Source organism: Schistocerca americana, chromosome 4 (assembly GCF_021461395.2).
Source record: "Schistocerca americana isolate TAMUIC-IGC-003095 chromosome 4, iqSchAmer2.1, whole genome shotgun sequence".
NCBI classification, from domain to species: Eukaryota; Metazoa; Arthropoda; class Insecta; order Orthoptera; family Acrididae; genus Schistocerca; species Schistocerca americana.
In genome coordinates, this window is record NC_060122.1 from 650,945,017 (window position 1) to 650,962,694 (window position 17,678).

General features: G+C 43.8%; 1 protein-coding gene across 5 annotated transcripts in view; it reads left to right on the plus strand.

Annotated features, from left to right (window-relative positions):
• The window catches only part of LOC124613193 (signal transducer and activator of transcription 5B), a 146,501-nt gene that overhangs the window by 52,508 nt on the left and 76,315 nt on the right, over positions 1-17,678 (plus strand). For all 5 annotated transcript variants that reach the window (XM_047141849.1, XM_047141848.1, XM_047141853.1 and 2 more), the window contains 3 exons: positions 5,664-5,812; positions 6,234-6,357; positions 6,440-6,675. In XM_047141849.1, coding sequence (XP_046997805.1) covers positions 5,664-5,812; positions 6,234-6,357; positions 6,440-6,675 — 509 coding nt within the window. The remainder of the gene's footprint in view (positions 1-5,663; positions 5,813-6,233; positions 6,358-6,439; positions 6,676-17,678) is intronic.

Here is a 17,678-nt window from a genome sequence, read left to right on the forward strand (position 1 = left end):
GTTGTTATGATTGTGTATGTGAAGAGATACGATGGTTGTTTCAAAAATAAGGTTCCCACATTTTTTTTAAGACACAAGGAATTTTTTATTCGAAAAAACGATTACACCCTTGGAAACATTGATCTTTAAGCTATTTTTCCACATAGTCCCCATTTTTTTCTATGCATTTTTTCTGTCGAGTAATCCACTTTTGCATTACCACCTCAAAGAAGTCCGCCGCCCACCCGTTGAGAAACTTGGAAACTTCTTCTTGCAACTCCTTCACCGTCTGGAATTGTAGACCACCTAGGTGCTCCTTCAATTTCAGAAGCAGATGGAAATCGTTGGGTGCCAAATCGGGGCTGTAAGGGGGGGTGGTCAATGACATCCCAGCCATATTTCTCGATTAACTCCTTCGTTTGTTGTGACACATGTGGACAGGCCTTACGCCTTTGCTGAGTTTTCCCCTACAACGATTTTGGATTGCCCATCTGAGCTTTTTCAAGGACTCGCAATAACCTGTAGAGTTTATGGTGGTCCCTCTAGGCCAGGCTGATCCAACCGAGCTCCAGGGAGCCGGAGCGCTCACTGTGGCTGCTCGGAGCCCGTGTGGAGGGGGAAAGCGAACTGACTGCCCCCTGGCCGCATGCAGCCGCAACTGACGCAATAATCTGTGTTCAATCACAGCTATGACTAGCCGCGGGAACTCTGTACCTCTATTGGAGGATACCTTTCTATTCATTAAGAGGGATGGTCATCCGCAGTGTCTTGTATGTCATAAAATATTTAATTATGCGAAGAGGTACGAAGTACAGCGGCATTATACACGTCTTCACGCAGCGCACTACGATCAGGTAGAAAGCGTTGCACGCAGAGAACTGGTAGCCAGGCTTAAGAACGACATACCAGGAGGCGTAAGTTTAAAAACGGTTTCGTAATACGGAGGGTATCAAAACATGTGACATAACTCGTGTTCTGTAATGCGTTTATAATTTTCAGGTGAATGAGAGCGGAGAAAACACTACTGAATCTGCAATTCGAGCAAACTACAGGGTGGCTCACATCTATGCGACGAGTGGGAAGCTGTTTTTGGTGGTGCCACTTGTAAAATCGTGCATGATAGTAGTTGCAGAATGTTTGTTTCCAAGGGAGGTGCTGGCAATTGAAGGGGTTTGCCTGTCGAAACAAACAATTTCTCGTCGAACCCTGGACATGGTATCGGATTTAGAGGAACAGGAAAAAGGCGGAGAGCTTTGTTGCATTTTCGCTAGCGCTTGACGAAAGCACCGACATATCGGACTGTGTTCAGCTTGCAGTCTTTGTGCGTGGTGTCAACATGGAACTGCAAGTAACTGAAGAACTCTTGGATGTGGTACCACTCGATTACACCGCAACAGGACGTGACATTTTTGAAGCTGTTTGTGAATCAGTGGACAATATGAATTTGCCGTGGGATAAGCTCCATTCAGTAGCGACAGACGGTGCACCACAAATGATCGGGCGTCACCAACGTTTTGCTTCTCGTTTGAAAAACGATACCAGACCAGATCAAAGGGTTCATGGAAAAGTTGCGTTTATTTGAGAGGCAGATTAATGGACATTTAACGGTCTTCAATCGTTTTGCTTCTTAAAAACTACGTGAAGGTACTACCTTCGGCGATTACCAAGCAAAGTTAAAGCAGCTCATCACGTCGTTTGAAACACGATTCCGAGGCCTCACTAGTTTGGAAATGGAACTTAAGATGTTCAGCACTTCCTTTTCAGTTTCCCCCAATGACTTGTCATCGTAACTTCAATTGGAGATTATTGATTTGCAAAATTCAACTTTGTTGAATGAGAGGTACTACAACACGTTGGATTTTTCACGATGGTATCGTTCATTACAGCAAAAAACATTTCCCAAGCTGCACAACAATGCCGCTCAGATCATGTGCATGTTTGGATCTACGTATAGTTGTGAGCAGCTTTTCTCAGCAATGACAAGAGTAAAAAGTAAGGAACGATTGTTTCTTCAGGATGCAACAATGAAGGCCATCCTCCGCATAATCGCTGCGAACACTTTTACGCCTGATATTTCTGAGCTTGTAGTGAAAAGGAAATGTCAAGCTACAGAAGCCCAATAAATTTAGTATGCAATAACTTGTAAAACAGTTGTTTCTTATTTATTTACTGAACTTCGTATTTCCTGGTGTAGCATGTCACCACGTCTTAGCAGTTACGAGTATGAGGTTGTCTATCTTGTAAGACGCAGCTGGCACATCAAAACGCTTGCCTTGCCACCTGCCTCAGCCAGCCGTGCCACGTGCCCGCGTGCCGGCCCACTTGAATGGTCACAGCGACACGGCTCCCTGGAGCAGGGAGCGCTCCGCGGCTCACAACGGAGCCGACGAGCTGGAACAGACTGCTCTAGGCATAAAATCAATGAGCAGTACACCACGCTGGTCCCAAAACACCGATGTTGTGATTTTTCCTGCTGACAGCTGCTGTTTAAACTTCTTTGTTGGTGTCGATTCGGTGTATTTCCATTGGCGTGATTGTAGTTTTGCTTCCGGAGTAACGTAATGGCACCACGATTCATCCCTCATAACAATAGAATCAAGGAAGTCTTCCTTATTCTCATCGCATTCACTCCAGAACTTACAAGCAGTCTATCCGCTGCTGTTTGTGGACTTCTGAAAGCATGTGCGGCACCCAGCGTGCACACACCTTTTAGTAGCCTAGCTTTTCATTGAATATGCTGTCAATTGAAGCTTCAGAAGCCTCAGAAATTTGAGCAGCCAGTTGCCGCATGGTGATTCGCCGATCTTCGAGCAGGATTTGCTCAACTTTTGCCACAACTTCACTGGAGATCGACAGCCTCCCGCTTCGTTGTTAGTCGTGGACGTCCATATGGCCGTTGGCAAACTCTCTACAAAATTTGCGGACATGTTGAATGCTTATACATGTTTCCCCATACACTTCACTCAATTGCCGATGAATTTCTACAGGTGATAACTTTCTTGCGTGCAAAAATTGGATGACCGCACAAATTTCACACATGGCGGTGACGACGGGCTCCATGGCTTATGGCTGTCAGGCCGGTACTGACCATTGCAGGGCCACGCTGGTTGTTGGAATCGGTGGTGGGGGATCCAGCAAACATGGTGGTGTTGCCAGATTTCGCATTGCACCATGCATGGTAAGGGTACAGAGTTGGGAACTTTATTTGTGAAACAACCCTCGTACCTCTCCTTTTTAGTTAGATGTGGCATTGAGTAGTACACAGGCATCTATAATGGTATGTGACTAAGAAGGCTGCTGTGTAATGCATCTGCATGAAGAGAGAAGGAGCATGCTTTGTGGCTTTGCCAGTGTGGTCTTCGTCTCTGTCCCATGCCTTACACTCTAACCATTGCCTACTCCGGGAACTGGCAATGCTGGGGTAAGGTCCACACAGGGCTGGTGTTTCTGTTTCTGACTCTCCCTTCAAACATGTATATGCTCAGAAAACAGTTTCTGTCATTTCGTATAGAAATACATGTCTTGTTTTAGCTTTAGGCCAGGGGCATTCATAATGAACGCTACAGTGACTATTTACCTTTATCATACCCAAACTAACATGGAAATCAACACTAAAAGTTCTACACTAACCCCAAAGTGCATACTACAAACAGATACTGCAGAATGATGCTGTTGGCTGTTCCTTGCCACCACTGTGCATTGTGCCACCACCACCTATCTTATGCACACACCATTATAGGAATTGACAGTGAAGTGCATCTTCAGAGCTGAAAACTAAAAACTCCTTATCTCTCTCTCTCTCTCTCTCTCTCTCTCTCTCTCTCTCTCTCTCTCTCTCTAAAATGTGTGTTTGTGTGCGGGAGAGGGGGGGGGGGGGGGGGCGTGTTTTGAGAATTGTTACACGTGATGCAGCTAAGAAGTTGTGCAGTAGAACACAAGATATAATAGCAGAAAACATAGCTTTCGATTCTGACAAGAAAGAAGGTACATTTGCAATTGTTAGCAACACAGAAATGATTTTGTATGAAAGTGCAAAACAATTTTGCTATTATGCAGAGGTGATAGTAAAGTATGACCTTTTAACTAACTAGGAGAAGCAAGATAAAACATGTTACAAAACAGTGACTAGCGCTGTGACATCTACAGCAGCTAAATTATTAGATGTACATGCTTAGTTCTTAACAGCATACAAACAAGCCACTCTTGCAAGTGCTGTGAGATAAGAGGAAGAGAGGTTCAAAAGGATGAGTTTCTTCAACTGTCACTTACATACTTCTTTTTGTGTGGGAAACTAAATGTTTTAATTTCAGCCTGTAAATGAAAATACACATAATATGAGCTAATTTTGCACTTGAAAAGAGTTTTCTAAATACACTTACATTCAAACTCAATGTTCATAAAACCATTAATTTGGGATTCCTAATTTAATATGACATTGTCATAGTGCTTTGTCAGATGTGTTACAGATACATAAAATCGTTGTCAGTCAGTGCACAGTAGCACATTGTGAGGATTTCGTCATTCTGTGGGAACTCCATTGGATTTTCAAGTTTTGAGAGACTGTCCGTTGTCATAAAAAAAACTTGGGTTCTATGCATAATGCTGTGAGCCCTATGTCCTTCACATTTCTGTATAATTCAGCAAATTCATAAATGATACACTGAATGTATTCAATCCAGACTGATGACACCTTGTTCTGCCTGAATAGAATGACTGATTTGTAGACTGATTGAATCGGCTTGGTGTTTCATTACTAATGAGAGTTGCCTCTATTCCTGATGATCTGTGTCATTGCATCACTCTCTTATATCGCATCATATAGCTTTTTGTTTCAGCTGGCTTTATTTGACACTTGGGCTACTAATATTTTTTGAAGTAGAAGACACATAAATGATCTTAAAACAAAAAGGTGGAGCAGATCCAAAAATCCAAACAAAACATCACTAAATGTCAAGTCTTCATAACCAGATATTTCCTTTTTTTTTTAATGTAGAAAAGTAGTCTTCTTGGAAGTTTATCATTAGATGGAAAAATCACTATCATTCCTGGTCAAAGAAAGACACTGCAGTATAAGGGAGAATGGAATGGAATGCTAATTTAAACTGTTAGTGTGTTCTGTAGGTTTCTCTCCTTCTTCTGCTTCCCTTTCAATCATATCTCACTTCTCAACACTATTTCATGATTCTGTATATTTTACGGACTTTGTTCTGCTGTTTTTGTCCTTTATGTACACCTGCTCCTTACATTTCACTCCACGTAATACTCCAGGTATCCCCATTGTGGTGGATTACTTTTTATACTGAAATACTTTTCTTGACATCTGAGAAGTCTTGTTTTGTTTGTTTGTCATTGTTGTTACATTACCACTGTATATTGTCACTCTTCTGTGTTTCCGTTCAAGGTTAATAGGAATGCATTTCTTTTCTAAGCTTCTACAGCAATCAGGCTACTGTTACTTTTATAAGTTTCAGATTGAAGGATGTGATGTTACCTTTCATATAATTTTTGTAAGCAAAATACTTCATTATACTACTGATGTTCATTTTATTTTTAAAAAATCTGTTTGAGGCTCTTGGGTTAGGTGTTATACATACTAAATTTTCTTCTGTTTCATTTGCATGCAGTATTCCAGTTATTTCTTCAAATAGATTTTTCTTTAAATTAACACTGTAACTTTTTTGAAGGTGAGGGTGACAATAATAAGTGAAGCACAAGCCAATGCACTTTTAAAAAGTGATAAAGTTTCAAAAGGTGATGCTAGTGGTGAAATTCTGAACAACACTGGTACCATGGAGTACCATCAGGCTACGAGACAACTTTCTGTCAGCTTCAGGTAGGAGCAGTTTAAGAGATCCCTTACAAGTAAGAATAGTGAAATCATTCACTTTGTTCTCCATAATGAAATGTTACATTTATGGTGGCATCTTTCTGTATATTACTTTAGAAGTAGTTTTGGACAGTACCAAATAAATTTTCATTAAAATAACTTTGTAAATGACGTTTCACTGAGCCAAGTGGCAGGGGTTTGCTGCCAGCCAATCATAGTTGTTTCTTGAGTGCCATTTGCTTGCTGTGTTGTCTAATTTGGAGGTCATGCAAAGCCTTGTTTTGAGTGGCTGGCTGCAAGTCAACAACACTGCTCCTCAACTCCGCATCCTGTCAGTTACAAAATTATTTAATTTGAACAATACCAGCTACATAGTTTTGATTATAATTTTGTTCACTAACAGAAAATTCATCATTCTTTTGTTTAGAAATATGCAGCTTAAAAAAATAAAACGTGCGGAGAAGAAAGGTACAGAATCTGTAATGGATGAAAAGTTCTCATTGCTTTTCCAGTCACAGTTCTCAGTTGGTGGTGGAGAGCTTGTATTCCAGGTACTATGACATACACAGCTATGCTACTTGTCTTTGGTCCTGTTACATATTTTTGCTTACATATTCGTAAATTCATGTTTAGGTGTGGACTCTTTCGCTACCTGTTGTTGTGATTGTTCACGGTAATCAAGAACCTCATGCACATGCTACTGTTACTTGGGACAATGCTTTTGCTGAACCCGGAAGAATACCATTTGCAGTACCAGATAAAGTACCGTGGTCAAAAGTTTCAGATGCTCTCAATATGAAATTCAAAGCAGCTACAGGGCGTTTTTTGACAGAAGAGAATCTCAGATTTCTTGCAGAAAAAGCCTTCAGGTAAATACTTTATCACAGTCTCAAAAAGTTTCTCACAGGTATATATTTGCCTTTACTTTTAGAAATAAGAATGTATAAAGTATAAGGATTGTAAGGTGCTGTAGCCATTTTATAAAGTTTTGTTTTTATTTTTACTTGGAGTTCTTTTTTAAAGCAACTCGTGGATTCAGCATCAAATATTGCAATTCTTTTTGAATCTGTTCTATATGACACTGTTATAAATACATCAAGCTGCAGTCAACAGATTCTGACTAGAGACCCATAAAACTTGTGTGAACATCTTTTTCCCTCAACTGAAGCTGTGCACAAATGTGTCCAAACTCAGTTAGGTAAATCACTCCCATCACTATTGCTATAGGTCCATTTCGTCTCTGTCTTGATCAGGCGGATTAATTGTACATAAAGTATTTCCACCACCATTTTCTGTTGGAACTGTATACACATGAAGCTGTAGTGTATTCAGCTGATTGGGAATGCACGTCCTTCTTTTCTCCCTGTAAGTGATAGTGACTGTGTAAAGGTGGAGATGTTATGTTAGATACAGAACAATTGTTAATGAGTTATAGCGCTTCATTTATTTCTCTCACAGTTGCGGAAAGACACAAATAATTAAGAATTTTTTTAGCTATCGGAGCCATCTTCAAATTTGGAAAACACAAAAATGAAAAATATATAAAAAGAGCTGAATGTTTTACTGTATGATCACCTACATAACAGCGTCTAAAAAATGTCATACCTCAAATGGTCAATTATAGTGTAACACACAACATCCAATGACATGAATTGCTATGTTGGCATTAAAGTAATGGGCAGGTTAGTGTTCAGAACTAAGCTCTGCATAGTGAGGGGCCTGGGAGGAATAGGTGGTAGAGACGTGAGCTTAGACTGGGCAGCATGTTACAAGTGAGGAACATTTTTTACGTAAAAATGGGAAGTACAATTCAAAAATGCTCATTAGGAATAATATGAAAATTAAAATTAAATTAGCTGCTACCCTTTTAAAATTAAAGTAATTGGTTGGTTGTAAGACCTCTCCATAAAAACAGGTAGCTTTGTAACCTATGTTAAAATAATGTAAAATAATTAATATTTCAAGTTTGGTGTTGCTGGAGGGCCTTGTCCAAATTTAATGGAGTAAGCTGTTGTGTCAGTACTTACAGGACTCTTTGTGGCTCCAGCAGAAACTGTTTAAACTGTCTTCTTGCCCTGAAATGTATTCTGGTTGTAACTTATTACACAGATTTTTTGGTCTTTTTAATTTTTCTGGTGTTTTTGTGATGTACATTCACAAAATCAAATATTTAATGTTTTGCTGTTACAACAATTTTCAAAGTTTATTGGCAAACATTGATACTCAAAATTTTTTCTTGGACTATATACCATCTAGTAATGATCTTTAGATACTGATTTATCATTTCAGTTTCCACATATGACATTGAACACACGACATATGGTGGTGAAAGAAAGAAGGGATTTTTTTTTTGGGAAAGGGGGGGGGGGGATGAGTGAGTACAGGTTGGGTGATGGTAGAGGACATTGGAAAAATACTACTGCTGTTGCTTTGACCATGCTTACATGTAATGCATTTTGGCACCTGTGGGTCCCACATTAGGTGTACTTTGCTTCTTACATTATTTCCCATGCTTTTGGGTGATATTACATTTCAGGATGGGAAAGTGTATTCCATAGAAGGTGAAAGGTATATTTCTGAGGTTGTATTGGCACTTAGTGGAGAACAACAATTCACATTACTTCACTTGAAGTGCCTGCTTTAGCATAGATCAACACAGTTAATCCTCTTTGCCAGGGACAGCCAAAAACTCTGCATGCATGTGGACCTCTTCCATCCATGTGGATCTCTCTCACTTGATTGCAGTCTTGAGAGGGAAGTAGGGAAACTGCAAAATTTTCAGTATTATTTAAGCATTTTTGGTGTTCTGGCAACATAATAAATTTTATGTCTGGTACAAAAGAGTTGGCATGCAGCCATACAGAGTTTCTCAGATTTTCATCACTCGGGTTACTGTGTAATTTGTAACTTACTTTGTTTCGTAATAAGAACAAATGCCTTTCATGCATATATGTTGATCGAAACATTGATATCACATTTGCAACTCCCCCCAGGGGGTCCACAACTCTTTTGTGGATACGTGCGTGGCAAGCACGGGGCCCCGAGCCATTGCAGCCTTCTTTTTCTCCAGGGCTGCATTTCCTTTCCCTTCCCATCCTTTCCCCTCCTTGCTCCTTTCCCATCGCCCTCTCCTCTCCCTCTCTTGGTGTCCCTGCTTATGTTGGCCCCGCTATCCTCCTGGTTCTGTTGGTTTTCCAATTTGGCTTTGTTGCATAATCATCTCCTCCTTTTGGCATTCCTTGGTCCCCCTCTGGGGTTTGACCTTCATTACAAAATTTTTCCTCCGTAGTGTGAGCCATTTGGGGAAGAGCACCTTACCTAGTGTCTCCGACGTGCGCCCTCCTAGTACATTCCACCTTTTCTTTAACATCGTTGTCTGATACTAGGGTGCATAGCCAGCACGGTAGCCAGCCCGTGTGGTGGGGTCGCTATGTACCCTTTTGGTTGAGCCCCCTGAACACACAGGGATCACACTTCTGATACCTGAACTGTGACCTCCTCATGCATGACTTGGAGTGGTTGCTCGTCATCCTGGAGCATCGGAACTCTCGGCAATGGCCGCCGTGCCAGACGACCCTTGCTGTGGCTGGGTGGCGCCCGTGAGGAGAACCCCTGATCGGAGTGGGTGGTATCAGGGCGGACGCTATGCAAATGAAACGCATACAGGTCCAGAACTCTGGCCGTTCTTCTGCGGCCGTCTCTCTGCGTGGAACTGATTCCTCAAGTGCTGCTTCTCTTGCCCCTTCGGCCTTCCCTGGGAAGAGGGTCAGACCCGTCGTCTAGGGGCAAAACCTTTCCTCCGTTATCTAGTTTGCACCAGGACTGATGGAGATACTTTCACCAGTGTCAAACCTTTATTCTTTGTGGAACACATTGAAGACAAGTTTGGCGAAGTGGACTCCCTGAGCAAGATGCGGTCGGGTTCGTTGCTGATAAAAACTACTTCAGCTGCCCAATCTGCAGCCCTTCTTGCCTGTACCCATCTTGGCACAATTCCTGTGTCCATTACCCCCCCACCAGTCTCTAAATATGGGACAAGGTGTGATTTTTCACAGGGACCTCATCCTTCAAACTGATGAGGAACTTCGGGACAATCTCGGACGGTGGGGTGTTCACTTTGTTCGGGGTGTTCAGAAGGGTCCTAAAGACAATCGTATTGATACTGGTGCCTTTATCCTGGCCTTTGAAGGGGATACCCTCCCTGAGAAAGTTAAGATTATGGTCTATCGCTGTGATGTGAAGCCGTACATCCCACCACCTATGAGGTGTTTCAAGTGCTTGCGTTTTGGCCACATGTCTTCCCGCTGTTCCCAGGCCCCTCTCTGTGGTGACTGTGGACGTCCACTCCATGAGGGGAGTCCCTGTGTTCCCCCTCCTGTATGTGTAAATTGTCATGGTAGTCATTCTCCACGTTCACCAGATTGCCCAGTATATAAGAAGGAAAAAAAGATACAGGAGTATAAGTCCCTCGATCGTTTAACCTACACAGAGGACCCTTAGAAATATGCACGACTTCACCCTGTGTCCATGACATCTAGTTACGCCTTGGTTACACCTTCACCCCTTCCTCCCCCTTCCTTACCCCCATCCCGGACCCCTCTCCTCCGCCCCTCCCCTGCGGCTCCCACACCTTCTCCTATGGGTGCTGCTCCCCCTCCCCAGCTGGAGAAGTGTCCCACTCCTTTGGCGTCTGCCGGTCAAGGGCGCCTCTCCCGGGATGCCCCTTCCAGGCACCTTCCAGGCCAAAGGTCTGCTGCCGCACGACGACCGCGAGAGCCGCGGTCTGTCAGCCCCCAGGTCGCCCGGTCTCTTTCTGTTCCTGATCTTGCTGCAGGTGGCTCCTTTATGCCACACAGCCCTCCTCAATCTCAGCCTGAAAAGAAGAAGAAACATAAGTCCCGGGACAAAGAGCCTCTGGTGTCACCGGAGGTCCCTCCCCCGACTTCACAACCGGATTCTGACCTGTCGTTCATGGATGTCGCCCCCTTCTTGTCGGTGACAGGTGGGGACCCGGCAGTATGACTGGATTTAGTGTGTTCAGCCCCCATTTAACCCATCGTTCTGTGGTTCTCCAATGGAATTGTAATGGATACTATTGTCACATTCCGGAATTGAAATCCCTTCTTTCGTCCTACTCTGCAGCTTGTGTGGTTCTCCAGGAATCCCATTTTACTGATGCTCACTCACCGACCCTCCGTCGGTTCCGTGTTTTCTGTCGAAATCGGGTCGGACCCCTTCGGGCTTCTGGTGGCGTTTGTACATTGGTCCGTACAGACATTGCTAGCACATGGATTCCTCTTCAAACTACATTGGAAGCGGTTGCTGTTAGGGTCCACCTAGACTCTGCAGTCACAGTTTGCAATCTTTATCTCCCTCCTGACAGGACTCTTACACCTGCTGTCTTAACCGCCCTTCTTCAGCAACTTCCTCCTCCCTTCCTCCTCCTTGGGGATTTTAATGCTCATCATCCTTTGTGGGGCAGTGCCTTTCCATCTAGACGAGGTCTTCTTATAGACCAATTTATTGCTGACCATGACCTGTGCCTTCTTAATGATGGCTTCCCTACTCATTTCAGTGCCGGTCTTGGTACCTTTTCTGCCATTGATCTTTCTCTTTCTTCTCCCTCTCTCCTCCCTTCATTACACTGGTCGCCACACGACGACCTTTGTGATAGTGACCATTTCCCTTTGATTATCACGCTCCCTTCCCGCTCCCCGATGGACAGGTTACCTCGTTGGTCTTTCCAACGCGCCGATTGGCCTCTATACACTGCACAGGTCGTGTTTTCTCCCTCTTTGTCAGGTTGTATTGATGACGTCCTACATGACATGTCTGACGCGATTGTTCGCGTTGCTAGCCTTGCTGTCCCGCACTCATCTGGACCATTTCGTCGTCAGCAAGTCCCGTGGTGGAGTACGCCCATTGCCATTGCCATCCGTGATCGCCGTCGAGCTTTGCAACACTTTAAGAGGCACCCATCCGTAGCCAGCCTTACTACCTTTAAACGCCTTCGCGCTAAAGCTCGTTATTTAATCAAACAGAGCAAGCGGATATGTTGGAAACGATTTGTTTTTTCCCTTAGTTCTACTGTCCCTCTGTCACGGGTATGTGACAGAACATCTTGCGACCCATTTTGCAGTGGCATCAGCACCAGCCTCCTATCCAGCTGCTTTCCGTCATCAAAAACAGCGGGCTGAAGCTCCCACCTTATGTTTCACCACTTGTGAGTCAGAATCTTACAACGAACCATTTACTGAATGGGAATTTCTTTCTGCTCTATCTTCTTCTCATGATACGGCCCCTGGCCCAGATTCCATTCATAACCAACTGCTTCAACATCTCAGTGCTCCACAACGGCACCACCTTCTTCGGGTGTTTAACCGTATCTGGCTCCAGGGTGACTTCCCTTCTCAGTGGAGGGATAGCAGTGTGGTTCCTGTCCTTAAGCCTGGTAAGAACCCCCTATCTGTTGACAGCTATCGGCCAATTAGTTTGACCAATGTTGTTTGTAAGTTACTTGAACGGATGGTAGCCCGTCGGCTCAATTGGATCCTCGAATCTCGGGATCTATTGTCCCCTTACCAGTGTAGCTTTCGAGAGGGACGATCTCCAATCGATCATTTACTTCGCTTGGAATCCGCAGTTCGGCAGGCTTTTTCCCAGCGCCGCCATTTGGTTGCAGTGCTTTTTGACCTTCGCAAGGCCTATGACACGGCCTGGCACCATCACATCTTACTTCCCCTTCATCAGTGGGGTCTTCGGGGCCCACTCCCACCATTTCCTGATCCATCGGTCATTCAGAGTTCGAGTTGGTACTGCTTTTAGTTCTCCACGGACCCAGGAGACGGGCATCCCACAGGGTTCTGTCTTGAGTGTCCTTCTTTTCCTCATTGCTATCGATGGACTTGTGGCCTCTGTCGGTCCCTTGGTCGCCCCTGCCCTGTATGTGGATGATTTCTGCATTTGGGTTAGTTCCTCCTCGATGGCATCTGCAGAACGGCAGCTCCAGATGACTATACGACGTGCCTCTGCATGGACCCTCTCACACGGGTTTCAATTCTCTCCTTTAAAATCGCGAGTGGTCCACTTCTGTCGCCGTACTACTATCCACCCTGATCCAGAGCTCTATCTCGCTGCACAACGATTGCCTGTGGTCCCACAGTTTTGTTTCCTGGGTCTTCTTTTCGACAACAAGCTCACTTGGCTGCCCCATATCAGACTCCTGAAGGTAGGATGTTTCCGTAAACTCAATGTCCTTCGCTTCCTTGCCCACTCCTCTTGGGGTGCGGACCATTCCCTCCTCCTCTGTCTTTATCGTGCTCTAGTTCTGTCTCGCTTGGACTATGGTTGTCAAGTTTATGGTTCAGCTGCTCCTTAAACATTGCACGTGCTGGATCCAGTCCACCATCGTGGTATCTGTTTGGCCACCGGTGCCTTCCCTACTAGCCCTGTTGATAGTGTCCTGGTTGAAGCTGGGATTCCCCCCCCCCCCCCCCCCCTTTCTGTTCGGCGGTCCCAGCTTCTGGTGTCTTATGCACTCACTATCCGTTCCTCTCCCACTCATCCTTCCTATTCTATCCTGTTCCCAGGCCATGGACGTCGCCCACCCGACTCCCACCCTCGAGCGGGTTTACCGGTTGGGCTGCGTCTTTCGTCCCTTTGCCGTGATTTTCAGCTTCCTTCTTTGTCCTGTCTTCCTCGCTCCCTCCCCTCCACTCCTCCTTGGTTAGTTCCTAGGCCTCGAATTCGGATGGATCTCCGCCGAGGTCCAAAAGATTCCATCCCCCCCCAGTGGTGTTCCGTTCCTTTTTCCGCCAAATTTTATGGGAGTTTCGGGATGCTGTTGTTTTTTACACTGATGGCTCTAAATCTGCTGATCATGTTGGGTATGCCTTCACGTCCTCTGTTGGAACGGAAAGTCATCTGCTGCCACCCACAAGTGGGGTGTTTACTGCGGAATTGATGGCAATTTCCCAGGCCCTTACCTTTATTAAACAATCCCAACACAACTGCGTTTTGTTATGTACGGACTCGATGAGTGGCCGCCTTGCTATTGACCGGTGTTTTTCGCGCCATCCCTTGGTCTCTGCCATCCATGACCATCTCGCTGATATTCACCATGCTGCTTGTTCCATTGACTTCCTTTGGGTCCCTGGCCATGTGGGTATCCCGGGTAATGAGCTCGCTGATCGTTTGGCTGGGGGAGCAGTTACTTACCCCCCATTTTCTGTAACCCCTCCTGCAGCGGATTTACGGCTTCACATCAAATCCCACTTCACACAGTCATGGGCCAATTCTTGGGAGGCTACTCCCCTGTCTAATAAACTTCGTGCAATTAAGGTGACGCCAGGCCCGTGGCGTTCTTCCTTTCGCCTCTCCCGAAAGGACTCGGCCACACTGTGTCGGCTCCGCATTGGCCATACCAGGCTGACCCATGGTTTTCTTTTGCGTGATGAGCCACCCCCACTATGTGGTTGTGGAGCCTTCCAGTCAGTAGTTCACATTTTGGTTGAATGCCCCCTTCTTTTGGCTCTGCGTGCTAAGTACAGACTCCCCCACACTTTACCTTTGATGTTGGCTGACGATTCCCGGATGTTCTCTCTGGTTCTCGGTTTCCTCCGGGAAAGTGGTTTTTATTCTCAGTTGTGAGGTTTTTAATCTCTCTGGTGTTGGGGCAGGGCGGTGAGTGGGTGTCTCCCACTGTAGGCAGTGTTCGGAGATTCCCAATTCACCTCCCTGACCTAAATCCTCTTTTCTTCCCCTTTTTCTCTGTTTTTACCCCCCCCCCCCCCCCCCTTTTTTTAATTTTTTTTTTTTTAAAGGCTTGGTTAGTCTTTCTATTCCCATACGTACCTTCTACATTATAGCAGTTGTACCTTTTAAGTCACAGGTGGTCTTGCCTATGCTGCTTCAGCGTAGCGTTGGGTTCGTTCTCTTGCCAACTTCCCTCATTTTGTTTTTTTACCAGTGACAACGTGACTGCCCTTTTACGTTTTTCCCTTTTTCCGTTTCATTGTTCTGACTTTACTGAGATGTCCCATTAGCGGAATGGAGCATATTTGAAACAAGGGACTGATGAGCTTGCTGTTTGGTCCCTTAAACCTCAAACAACCAACCAACCAACCAACATTTGCAACTTCGTTAAGGAAACTCTTCCCAGGGAAAACATTGTAGAACTCCTGGACAGCTTTAATGTGAAAGTAGTAGTCTTTTAAATGGGAGTTACATGGCAGATTGATGAATTTCATCTGGACTTGCATAGGGGCACTTTAAACTGAAACGGCAAATGGCCTCAAAAACAGATGTAAGATTGGCAGTATCATCGAAATATTTAGAAAACTGTTCCTGTAATGCTTTCAACACCATATTAATGAATTCTTTAAAATTTGCATTTTCCTTAATGCCAGTGAGCTTAGGGTTTATCAGAAGTTATCCCTTCCACAATGTGACTCTTTTTAAATGTGCCCACTTTCAATAAAAGCAGAAATATGTTACTTTTAGTCTTGCAACCTCTTGCTGAGGGCAATCTGCAGTCAGCATCATCTAAAATGCAAGGTCTTCAATCCATTCCAGATCTTCTAATTTTCTTTCCTGCTTTCCTTTCTCCTTCAGAGATTCAACAGCAGTGGGTCTTAAATTGAAAAATGGTTCCAGGCATTCATCTTGACTGATCCAATGTACTTCACAGTGGTATATAATGTGTCCACGCTCTTCATTCAGTTCCTTCAAAAATGATTGCAAATGATAGTTTAATAATGCAAGTAAATTCAGAATAATATTTGTACCACCAATTTCATCACATGCACCATGCCTGAAAATTTAGCACAAAATGCTTCTTGATGTCCAGAACAATGAATCCTGTACAATTGTTTATCAGTCATAATTTTTTAGTTTTTCATGGCCAACTAAGTCTTTAAATTCTTTCTGCATGGTGTTGTAAAACCATTCCACACTAAATTTGTTGTTCTTGTCGATGGTGCGACTGTATAATAGGTATTGAAAATTCAACTTTTTCTCTTCTGTAATTGCCATTCATTTGTAAAGGCTTATGATGATAGATTGCTAGACAGCCTCTCTTCGTGCAGGTAAGAAGTAGATCTGTGGACTTACTTTATACCACAAACAAATAGTGAAGGATGAGCAGTGTTGGCACCACAATTCTGCCAAACTGAAGAAAGTAGTGCCCACAAAAAAGACACACCAAATACCATAAGAAACAGTGCCACATCATGCTGCTAAATCAAATGTCGCATTGTACCAAGTAGTTCCAAAAAGGACTGAGCAAAACCAAGATGTATTAAGCAGTGCTGAGACAGACTGAGGCTCAGAGTACATGTGTGCAGCACATTATGCGTGTGTGCAGTTTGGCACACCGTTGCCAACCGTGATCTATACCATCTCTACTGCTACTTATTTTCTACACCGAGCGGGATAGCGCAGTGGTTAGCACACAGGTCTCGCTTTTGGGAGGCCAATAGTTCAAACCTTTGTCAGACCTTCCTGATATAGGTTTTCTATGATTTTTCTAAAGTACTTAAGTCTAATGCTGGGGTGTTTTCCTGGTTAGGGTATGGTTGCTTTCCTTCTCCATTCTTCCCCAATCCGAACTTGTGCTCTGGCTTTGATGACTTCATTGTTCATGGGACGTTAAACGCTAATCTCCTCTTCCTCCACTTACTCTCCACATCAGGTTGGTACAGTGACATTTGGTCACTGATTACAATTTTGAATATCAGTAGTGTGGGTCGGTGGCTCAGTCATTGAGTGTCAGACTATGGTCTGTGGTCGGATTTGTGGTCAGTCCTTGTATTTTTATTTGTCCCTTATCTTTTCTGTTACCTCTGGCAATGTTCATAAAGCTTAAAATGCTGAGCTGGGCTGCGGTTCAGAGTATTCGTTTGGCTGTAGGTCCCCTCATAACTGGCTAGATAAGTCAGCCAAAGGTCAGAGCAAGCCAAGGGCATACCACTTCCAACAGGACCATTCCTAATGAAGCGTCATGTTTGTTAATTGACTGCTTTATTATTTTTACCTATTGAACATAGATACTTCAATCATTTCCTTCTGGTACTGTACCTGTTGTTCTTGTAATATAATTGCAGGATGAACTCTATTAAAACTCATTGTGTGTAACAAATGCACTCTTGGCTGCAGTGAATATCCTCTTCAATCATTCTGTAAACATAAAATTCTTTTTCTTTGCCAGTAACTGTTGGAGGCAGGCATTGCAACTTTCATGTTAAATAGAATTTGTTTTGCATCTGAATTAATTTAACTAATGAAATTCTGGGACGATGCAAACTGTGGTCATTCATGTTACTAATTCAGGTTTGAACCGCGTTTCAGAATCGAAAAAAGGTCTTTCACAAACGTGTTGCTCGAAATATTATAGCACTTTCACAACCTCATTATGGACATGTGGAAACACTTATCTGAAGAAAACAATGTAGACATCTGAAGAAAACAATGTAGACATTCTGAACATTTTTAATGTAAAAGGATTTGCCTTTCAAATGGAAATTACACTGCAGATCAATCAGTTACACCTGCACATGCCCAGGGACACTGTCTACTGAAATGGCAAATGGTCTAGAAGACAGCTTGAAAACAGATGTAGGATTGGCACAATGCCTTCAAAACGTTTAGAAAACTATTCTTGTAATTCTTTTGAGGCCACAATGAATTCTTCAAACCTAGCATTTTCTTTAACGCCAGTGAACTTAGGGAAATGGACTGTGTTTGTCAGTATTTGTCCCTTCTGTAGTGCGATTTTCTTTGTAAATGCATTCCCATCAAATGAGAAATAAGTTGTTTCTTAATTTGAAATTTGGTACTGTAGGCATGGTGCAGTCAAGTCTACTTAAAATGCTTG